We start from the raw sequence: 11,098 nt of genomic DNA on the forward strand, positions 1-11,098 counted from the left end.
AAGTCCTTTGCCTGAGGGACAATTGGCTAAATTTTTTTTCCCAATTCGTGGGGTTTTTTTTCACTCTAGGACTGGTAGCTGTTTAATAAGTAGAATCCTTCCATACATTTTAAATGTTTTGTTTTTCTCCTTCAAGGTGGTGACGATGGTGATGAAGTGCCACAAATAGATGCATATGAGCTTTTGGAAGCAGTAGAGATCCTTTCCAAACTTCCCAAAGACTTTTATGACAAAATTGTATGTAATGGCTAAACTTCTTTCATTTATTTCATTTTAAAAGATTACTTGCCTGGTATACTACCTCCATCCATATCTTCTCTTTAGCACAGTGTGAAAGTTACTTCCTTTTCTTTGCTCCTACTTTAATGTATACAAATGATACCTTTTTTACATGTCTTGCCCAAAATCAGAAGATTATTCTCACCTTCTTTTTCTTAGTTATTCTCTGGTTTCACTTCAAAATGCCTGTCTCAAATTCATCTACTCTTTCCCATCCTGACTGCCACTCTTTCAGCCCAGGTTTCTTGACTTTGGTTCCTGATAATTTCTTCAGAAAACTGCTTTAGTGTAGTCATCCTGTGTATTGTAGGATACTGGGCAACATCTGTAGCTTTTCCCACTAGGATCAGTAATGTGCAATCATGACCAAACCATGACCATCGAAAATATTTCCAGACATTCTTAAATGACCCCAGAGAGACAGAACCATCCCATAGTCTTATCCTAATCACCACCATCAGCTCTTGTCAGCTTTTGATTGTATTCCATGATGTAATCAGAGGTATTATTTTTGAAAATGCAAATCTTTCCCTATTAAACCTGATTAAAGCTCACCATGGCTTCCATGGGTGTTTTTTTGTTTTGGTTTGGCTTTTGTTGTTTTGTTTTGTTTTTGAGACAGGGTCTCACTATGTAGTTCATATTAGTCTTGAACTCCCTATGTAGCCCAGGCTGGCCTTGAACTCATGGTGATCCTCCTCCTTCAGTCTCCTGAGAATACTTCCATGGGTCTTAAGATGATGTCTTAAGTCATCTTATGGCCACTGAAAAAATATGTGTGGCATATCTGAAGCCACCACGTTCCCCCTAGCCACGTTTCTAATTGTCCACACTCTGTTGTTTCAGCCCTTCTGGACTTCTCCCTGTAGCAGGTGCGCTGTTGTATTTTTTTAAACTGTGGGCCTTACTGAGTGCTATTCTTTCTGTCTTTAATATTCCCCTCCAGCATTCACCTAATAGTACTTCTTATCTTAAGCAAAAAGTTTTTAGGAGAGATCCCACTTGGCTACCTAAACTAGGGTAAATCCTCCCTGTCTGTAGCAATGCATCTCACACTTCTCTGTCAAGGGATCGTGACCTGGGCATTATTTAGTGAAGACTTTGAAGCTGTGCTATCTGCTCCTTGAGTACCTAGTTAACTTCTTTATACCAAATAAATATTTGATGAATTGAAGTATAGTCTTAGCCAGTGAGGCAAGTTTGTCATCTTCTTTGAAACATTCTTTCAAATAGTGAGTGTCTAAATTGTTGAATGATTATTTGATCTCTGGTGAAGCACATTCTACTGCATAGCCATAAAACAAAATGATTAGAATTATACTCACAGTCAGAAAATGAGTCTTCAAGGTTAGAACAGTTTTGGTTGCTAGTTATGTGGTTGTTCTTTTTTGGTCTTTCTAATGTTGTCAAGTATAGAACATTTTCTCCTATAATTGTGCCACTGTGAGATAGGCTAGAAATATTTTTATTTTTTATTTTTATAGTTTCTGTTTGATATCTGTTTACACATTTGCCTAATAAGTAGATAGAAGTGTATGGCATTCTGTTTACTTACATTACTTTAGGGTAGTGATCATGAACCTTTTAGAGTTTTCAGTGAAAACAAATAGCCCACTATGACACATGTGCCATAGGTTTGACCTCACTGCTTTAGGGCTTTGAAATCTTATGAAAATACGTTTTACATGTGAACAAAACTTATATGAACAAAATAGTCTGATTGGCTATATATCTTTGCAGTTTTTTAAAACTAACTTTAGAAAAAATTTCTGAAAACAAACAAAAATTTTGTCTTTGCTGGGCATGGTGGTATACACCTTTAATCCCAGCACTTGGGAGACTGAGGCAGGAGTTTTGCAAGTTCAAGGCCAGCCTGAAATACATCGTGAGACCCTGTCTCAAAAACAAAAAAAAAATATGTCTTTGAATTAGTAGAGTGCAAGAAATAGACTTTTGTTCTGTTCTTTTATTTTCTGTTGTATAAGTGACTCATATTGTGTCTTTCAGGAGGCAAAAAAATGGCAAGAAAGAAAAGAAGCCCTGGAGGCTGTAGAAGTACTAGTGAAAAACCCTAAACTGGAAGCAGGAGATTATGCGGATTTAGTAAAAGCTTTAAAGAAGGTTTGTAGAAGCAGTAAAATCGCATATAAAAGTCAATGTATTAATAAAGAATGAAAAGTCATCCCTCCAAACTAAATAAAACAGTAATTTTTAAATTCTAAAAAATGTATCGAGGATTCTATATGAAGACATTTTATTTAATATAGTTGATTAACACTGCACTCTTGGGCAACAGCACTGTAACTCAGGCCTGAGTGAAGCTTGCTGAGCGTATGTTTTTCTTTGTGAGACACTTGTGACCTTTTGCACTTAGAAAGACTGTGCAGCACTCCAGCAGTACATGTGGGTCATTGCATCAGCAGAAAGCACAGAAATGCAAAAAATGTGGCATTCAGTGGACCCTAAAAATGACACTTGTTTATAGTGTGAGAACTCAAAGAGGAAAACAGAACATCGCCTTGTCCTGGCCCAGCTGGGACGTGCACACTGGACAACATAGATTATTACAGCTCTGTATTTATCTGAGAATGAGCAGGAAGGTCCATTGCACTGATTTGGAGTTATAAATAAATGTTAGCACTGGTACAAATCCATGACTAATGAAAGTCACCTGTATTTCTTAATACTGTAGTAGTTGGCTTTCTTATGCTTTCCTCCAGATGGGGCTTGAGGGAAAACATGATTTGTCAGATCTTTGTTCAGTCATCACTTTTCTATATTGAAGGACCATAGACTCATGTAAGATTCATTAAAAGGCAATTTCTGGGCCAGGGATGTAGCTCAGTGGCACAAGCGCTTGCCTGGCAAGCACAAGGTCCTGAGTTCAATTCCCCGTACCCACCCCTCAAAAAAAAGCAATTTTCCTGAGGGAAAGGGGTTAGCCACCTGAGATCTGGAGGAAGAAATGAAGAGAGAAGGAGAGAACACTAAGAAATAGCTTTTATTCTTGTCATTAATAGCAATAGGTGTTCTCTACACACATTTTTTAGGTTGTTAGCTTTTCAAATAAAGACAGTTATGTGAGTTTTGTCTACATTATGACTATAAATGTAATCTTACTATTTTATGTACAGAGAGAACTATTGGTTTTATTTTTCTTTTCTTTTTTCCTTGTTTGTGGTACTGAGGCTCAAACCCTGGGTATTGAGAATGCTAAGCACATGGCCTACCACTGAGCTCCAGCTGCAGCCCGTGACACTGTTTGAGTAGACGCAGTAGATGTCTGGGAAATCTAGGCAGCCATAGAAACTTCTTTTTCTTTTCATATGGTGGAGTGGAGCGAATCACTTAAAAGCTGAAAGTAAAGAGAGTTAATTTTGTGGATAAAATATTTAAAACACTGAATTTTTCAGTTGTATGAATTAATCTGAAATACATTTCAGTTTTTATATTCGATTTTATTTATGTGCACGTACAGATATGCAAACTTCATATTGACTTCACAGTAACATATGGAAAAATGGAAAGGAAACAACGATATTAAGGAATAAGATACAGACCAATTCGTCTTTTTACAATTCATATTGTTTTCCCTCTATTGTCTAAATCAAGTAATCTTACTAATTTTTCATTTTTTCTTTTAATGTAAACGTAAAAAATTGTCCATTTTTAAATTCCTTTTGGGATTTCTGAAATTATTTGTCTTCTTTCAATATTCTGTGGGCTTTCTTTTTCTCAGAGGTTATACGTCTTTCATTTATAAGATGCCCTTCTCCCCATAATTTCTTGGACAATTCCCTGTGGATAGTGGCTGATTTAGTACTATGAGCAACACTGGAGGAGAACCTGCTAAAAATTTGGCAGTCATGGTGTGACGACAGTGGCAACTGCAAAGCCAGGTCCTCCCTTCGAAGCATTTGTAATTTTCAGTTCTGGACTTCAAAATTTCCATCGGTGCTTCTTGGATGTAAATATTACACGTTGTGGTACCTAGGTTGGGCCCTGTGGTACTGAGTATACTCTTTTGAATTTCTTGTTCCAAAAGAAGATCAGTAGACCTCCAGGTTTTATGCCATTATCAGAGCCACCTCCTGCAGCTGTGTGAGAGTAACAGCCCAGATTGCCGCCACTGAAGTGTTAGCTATTGGAAGTTGTTGTTTCATGTATGCTTTATGCTAGAACTTGAAGATAGACTGAGCATGATAAAGGGTTCTAGATTCATTATTATCAAAGAGGAATAAGTTTTCCTCTTTTCTAGGAAATAAAAATGGGTCATCCATTAGCATAGTAGCTTTCAGAGTTGTTTTGAGAATGTTTTTCAGGACCCTTCTATAGGGTTGTGACTATCTTATTTTCCTTTTTCTTCCTTTCTAGGTTGTTGGAAAAGATACCAATGTCATGTTGGTAGCCCTGGCAGCAAAATGTCTTACTGGCCTGGCTGTTGGGCTGAGGAAGAAATTTGGACAATATGCAGGACATGTAAGTAATACTTCTTTTTAGATTCAAATTTACAGAATTGCCAAAAGTAGCAGACTAGTTTGCATTATATTTTAAAACAACTTTTTGGCATAGATTTTATATATATCAGGCAAAGTAAGTTCTTATCAAGTTGTATAATGTGCAATATAGTTCCTCACAAATTTCAGTTAAAATGTCTGTGAGCCTTAGCCAGGCGTAGTGGTGCATGCCTGTAATCCCAGCATGTGGGAGGCAGAGGCAGGAGGATCATTGAGAGTTTGAGACCAGCCTCGGCTACAAGGTGAGCTCAAGACCAGCCTGAACTGCACAGTGAGACCCTGTTTCAAAAAGACCAAAAAAAAAAAAAAAAATTCATAAGGTTTATGTATAAAATCAGGCATTTGGCCTAACGTATGTACTTGGGTTGATTTATTTGCTTACTACTAATTTCCTTATTAGTATTTTGCTTTGTTTCTTACAACTGTATGCAATATACAAGATGGAATAAAAATTTCCCCATTTTTTATTAGTATATGTTTGAGGTAATAGTAAATTCATTCTTCACAGGGGAATTGGTAGATATACATATTACGTCTTGATCCTTTTTATTTCCTCTTCACCTTTTCTCTGTCTCATCTTCCTAAATGCCCTGATCCTCTTCCAGTCCTTTCAGAGAACCGCTCTTTGACTGATCCTCTGAATTTTTTTTTGTAAGTCTCAATTTCACAAATTTCTGTTATGACCTTTTATAATTTTTCTTTATTAGTTTCAGCTTTGGATTATTCTTGTTTTATTAGAACCTAAAGATGCATCAGTAGGTTATTTATTTGGGATTGCTTTATGCTTTTGTGTGTGTGTTCACAGCTATAAATTACCTCTTAGAACAGTTTTGATTATGTCCCATAGGTTTTGGCATATTGTGCTTCCATTATTTGATTCTAGAAACATTTTTCTTCTCTGATTACTTCTGTGATCCATTGATTAATCAATAATGTATAATTTAAAGATGGAGTAAAATTTTAGTAGCCAGGGGCTGGGGTATAACTCATTGGGAGACATTTGTTGTATATACTATTTTCTGGTACTGTATAATAAGTTTAGTGGCAATCAAGTTTGTAATAGGGTGTATAAGTTGAGGTGTTTTCTTTAACCATGGCAGCTATCAGTTGGCCTCTAAATCTTGTCTGAATTACTTAGAATAGCGTAGTATCCTGAAAATTGATCATGTTGAACTCTGGAATTTAACTGCCTAGTCACTTGAACATTTGATTTCCTAGACTGACTCAAGGGTCCCCTTGTCCCTCATCATGTGTGTTTTATAGAATATAGGTGATATCTAGCCATACTTGCGTTATGATATTTGGAGCTGGCTTACTCATAACATTAAAAATAATCTCAGAGAACTTAACTGAACAAGAGATACTACCAAATAAAAATAAATCATGACTGACTCATTATCAGGGAAGTAAAAATAAAGTCTGATGTCTGGCATGATGGGGCATGCCTGTATTCCCAGCTTCTTAAGAGGCTGAGGCAGGAGGCTTGCTTGAGCCTAGCAGTTAAAAAATAAAAATAAAGGTCTATAAGTCCTTTAAACATGTAAATGATATATTGAATCAAAACTTTAATTTTTTTTTTAAATAGGTTCTCTCTACATAGTTCAGGCTGGCCTTGAACTCACTATGTAGCCCAGGCTGGCCTGGAATTTGCAGTAATCCTTCTCCCTCAGCCTCTTGAGTGCTGGGATTATAAGCATGTGCCTCTATGCCCAGCTTGGAATCTATTTTATAGTAGTAAATATTTATTTCTATATATATATTATATATATAATATCAGTATATTAACTTTTGGTCAGCTTCATGTTGCATTTTGGGATAGTTTTTTTTTTGTTTTTTTTTTTTTTGGTTTTTCTCCGGTACCAGGAACTGAACTCACGACCTTGCGCTTGCCAGGCAGGCGCTTTTGCCGCTGAGCTAAATCCCCAGCCCCTATATTTTTGTAATAGGAGTAACTTCAAGGTAGAGAACAATTAAAAAAAAAAAGAAAACAATTTTTAAAATCAATTTACCTTACTAAGTAGTGATTAGATGATTACTTTGACCTTAGTTTGAAATCTGATTCTGGATTCGTTTCACACTTTATCATTAAGCTTTAAGTTGCCTTTAGTACTCTGTAATTCAAGAGTTTTTTTCCCTCAAAACTGTAATGTATATATGTAGTATCAGACATGTTAGTGTTTAGTTATTTATAAGTTATCTTTGTGGTAATATTTACAAAAGTAAACTTTAGCTTTATAGCCAATATACTCCCTTAATATTTCAAGCTTATAACTAACTACTGGCATTAACAATTCCTTTATATTTCTTATGGGAACCATATTCTTTCTGGTCTGTACCACTTCTATGAAATACGGAAAATAAACTGGGGAGGGGGGAGTGCCATTGGCTTTACTATATCTTTTGAACCTCTAAAATAACTTTGGAAACTGGGTGTAGTGGTGCATGCTTGTAGTCTCACCACTCTGGGAAGCTGAGGCAAGAGGATCACAAGTTCGAGCCCAGCCTGGGCAACTTGGCAACTTAACTGAGGCTCTGTGTCAGAAATATGAAAAGGACTAGGGGCTAGGTGTGGTGGAGCATACCTATAGTGCTAACACTCAAGTAGACTGAAGCAGAAAGATCACCACAAGTTTGAGACCTGCTGAGGCTATGTAGTGAGTTCAAAGCCAGCCTGAACTGCATAGTGAGACTCTGTTTCAAAAGAAAGGAGCAGGGACTGAGGATATAGCTGTGCAGAGGTCCTAGATTGAATCCCTAGTACTGTATAAATAAACTTGGGCTAGGCATGCTGGCACACAACTGTAATTCCAGTCACTTGAGAGGCTGAAGCAGGAGGATTGCAAGTTCAAAGCTATCCTGGGCAACTTTATCAAGACCCTGTCTTAAAGTAATTAAAATGCATTTAAAAATAAAAAGTGCTGGTGGTGTTGCTCAGTGGTAGAATACATGCTTAGCACACGCTAGGCCCTGGGTTCAGTCTCTGCTATCTCAGAATTTTATTTATTTTTTTAGAAGTAAGGTCTTGCTATCCAGCCCAGGTTGTCCTTAACCTAGCCCTCCTAAATAATGGGAGTACAGGCCTGCGCCACCACGCCCTGCAGAAAGCATCTCTTCAGTGTGCCTCCTAACACAGTGCCTGACACTGTTACATACCTTAGATGTTAATATTTAATTTTGCAACAGTTTAGAAGATAAAACTAAAATTATAAAAATTCTAACTTTACTTGCTAAAGATAGTACTTGAAGCCTGGAATGGTGGTGTACACCTATAACCCCAGTACTGGGGAGGCTGTGGCAGTAGGATTGCCTTGAGTTTGAGGCCAACCTGGGCTACACAGTGAGATGCTGCCTCAAAAAAACTAAAACACTTAAAAAAAAAAAAAAAAAGATAGTACTTGAATATGAAGATATACTTCTGATCACAAATTGTTACCATTTCTGATACTCTTTCTAGTTTTTCTTTGATGTAGTGAGGAGATAGACATCACACTGCAGTGAGATACATCAGCATCTTGGGTTGAGAGAATTATGTACTATACCTTATTCCCAACCCTAAATCCTCCTACAACTCATTAATAAAATGAGAGATGGCACTGATGAAAATGGTTATTATATGCCCCCATACAGGATGTAGAAACAGAAAATAAGTTGATACATTGGTTTAGTGGGACAGAATGAGAACTCTATTCTCATGTAAGATTCTTTTGCCTTTCAAGAACGGAATTAATTTTTTACTGAACATTGTTTTAGTTACTTTTTTGTTTCTGAGACAAAATGCTTTATTACAGCAAAACAGACCAGACACAGGAAGGCACAGCACCAAGGTCTAAGAGACAGGAATTTTATTACACCAGTGAGCCTGACTAGGATCACTCCCCAAAGAGTCAGAGCCCCACCTGGCATGGTTGCAGGGCTTTTAAGGGAAGAACAAATGGAAGGTATAGCAGTAGATTAGGTGCATTATAATTGGAGAGCTGAGTGACATTATAGGTTGTCAAGGGAGTTTAAATATCTCAGGTTACATTGCAAGGCCATCATCAGTCTCAAGTTACATTGCAAGCCATCAGTTACACAAAAACAATAAAGACAGAGGTTACACAAAGGAAGAAGTGTTCTGTTATCAGGCTTTCTTTGGGTATGTCTGCTTGGTTTTGACAAGTGTTTTTGGTGGGCCTTTATTTAAAATTTCTAATTCCCCTTCAACCTGACTCCCAAAATTCAAGGAGCAAAGGTTGATTTGGGGTCACAGTTTGTAGAGGTTTCAATTTATAGTGGGCTGGCTCCAAGTCAGGGTGGCACACGGCAGAGGAGAAACAGTTCGTGGCAGGCAGAAGACAACAAAGCAGTGAAGAACCAGCAAGCAACAGCAACAGCCTTTTTTCTGTCCCTTGTATTCTTTCCAGGCTATACGCCCTTAGGGTAGGTAGCAGTCTCACCCAGGGAGGGCCTGTCCCTTATCCACACCCAGAACTATGCCAGACTAATCAGTGGACTGATTTAGTAATCACACACCCTTGATCCAAGCATCACATACTCTAGATCCAGCCACCTCTGAAAAAGCCCCTCCTGTGACCACATGAGGCTTTGGGGAGACTGAACACAAGCCATAACAGACTTTAAATGTTTAAATTTTTGTTTGTTTTAATAAAACCAAAGTCATTGTTTTAACAGCTTAATTGAGGGATAACTATTATAGAGTTCATGCTCTTAAAGTATATGTTTCAGTGTAATTGCAAGGTTAACTACAACCACTGTCCAGTTGCAGAACTTTTTAAGCACCTTCAAAAAAACCCTGTTAGCAATTACTCCAATTTTTCCCTTCTCTACAGTCTTGTCTAAACTGTGGCACTTTTTTAAATGTTATAATAAAAAAATTATTAAAAGGAAGTATTGTTACTTATGTATAGAAACTATATTAGACACTTTACAAGGACCCAAGATAATTCCTCTAAACTCAGCAAAAAAGGGGTTAAAAAAAAAAAGTGAGCTGTGGGTTAGACACAGCTGCTAGACCCTGACAACCACTAATCTACCGCCTCTCTATAGATTTGACAGGTCACATAAATGGACTCATGTAGTATATAGTCATTTATCATTTTGAAATTTTTGTTCCAGCCATGTTATAGTATAGCATGTGTACACATGTTACGTCATGTATCAATAACCATGTTGTAGCATGTACTGCATTCCTTTTTGTTGGCAAATGGTATTCAAACTGTTCACTTTCACAGGTTGTGCCAACCATTTTGGAGAAATTCAAAGAGAAGAAGCCTCAAGTGGTGCAAGCCCTGCAAGAGGCAATTGATGCAATCTTCCTCACTGTAAGTTGACAGCACGAGTTTGTGGTTTTATCTAAAGTAAATTTTGCTAATGTGATATTTTGACTATTCTTTACAATCAAGAAAAGCTCACACTGACCACATTTTCTTTCTGAAGACCACATTACAGAACATTAGTGAGGATGTATTAGCAGTGATGGATAATAAAAACCCAACCATCAAACAGCAGACTTCTCTGTTTATTGCAAGAAGTTTCCGCCATTGCACTGCTTCTACCCTGCCAAAGAGCTTGTTAAAGCCCTTTTGTGCTGCTCTACTCAAGGTATGTATTGTCTTTGTAATTGGGGGGATATCTTAAACCTAGCTAAGATTTTTCTAATTATAAATAGCGACTGCTTGACTTTCATGATGTAAATTATGATCTTTTTAGGCATAGGCCCTCTGCTACTTTGAAGATTGGATCCAAATTCTTGTAACTATTTTATGTTCTTTTTTTGTTTCCCATGCACATGCTAGGCAAGTACTCTACCATTCAGCTATATCCCCAAAACTTTTTTAAATTTTGTTTTGAGACAAAGTCTTCTTTTTTCTTGGGTACCAGAAATCAAACTCAGGACCTTGTGCTTGCCAGGCAAGCACTTGTGCTGCTGAGCTATTCCCCTGACCCACTGAGACAAGTTCTTCATAATTTCCCCAGGCTATATCTTCAAACTTGTGGTTCTCCTGCTTCAGCTGCCTGAGTATCTGGGATTATAGGCATGCAGCACTATGCCTGGCCCCAAGTTCCTTTTCCAGAAGGAGAGCGCATGTTAGCTTTATGATTCCACTTACCTGGTGTTCAGGTAGATCTTGCCAAGCATAGTTATCAAATCTGGAGCTTAAAGCCAGGCGTGGTGGCGCATGCTGTACTCCCAGCACTTGGGAGGCTGAGGCAGGAGGATCATTGCAAGTTCGAGACCAGCCTGGGCTACAAAGTGAGCTCAAGGCCACCCTGAACGGCATAGCAAGACCCTGTCTCAAAAA

At 37.7% G+C, this 11,098-nt stretch overlaps 1 protein-coding gene across 1 annotated transcript in view; it reads left to right on the plus strand.

Moving 5' to 3' along the window:
- Positions 1–11,098, plus strand: part of Ckap5 (cytoskeleton associated protein 5) — a gene marked incomplete in the record, with an annotated part of 87,638 nt that overhangs the window by 23,986 nt on the left and 52,554 nt on the right. Inside the window, 5 exon segments of the mRNA XM_013514063.1 lie at positions 137–237; positions 2,287–2,400; positions 4,654–4,758; positions 10,028–10,117; positions 10,233–10,397. Of these exon segments, the coding sequence (XP_013369517.1) occupies positions 137–237; positions 2,287–2,400; positions 4,654–4,758; positions 10,028–10,117; positions 10,233–10,397 (575 nt within the window).

Source organism: Chinchilla lanigera, unplaced genomic scaffold (assembly GCF_000276665.1).
Source record: "Chinchilla lanigera isolate Chin_1 unplaced genomic scaffold, ChiLan1.0 scaffold00021, whole genome shotgun sequence".
Lineage (NCBI taxonomy): Eukaryota > Metazoa > Chordata > Mammalia > Rodentia > Chinchillidae > Chinchilla > Chinchilla lanigera.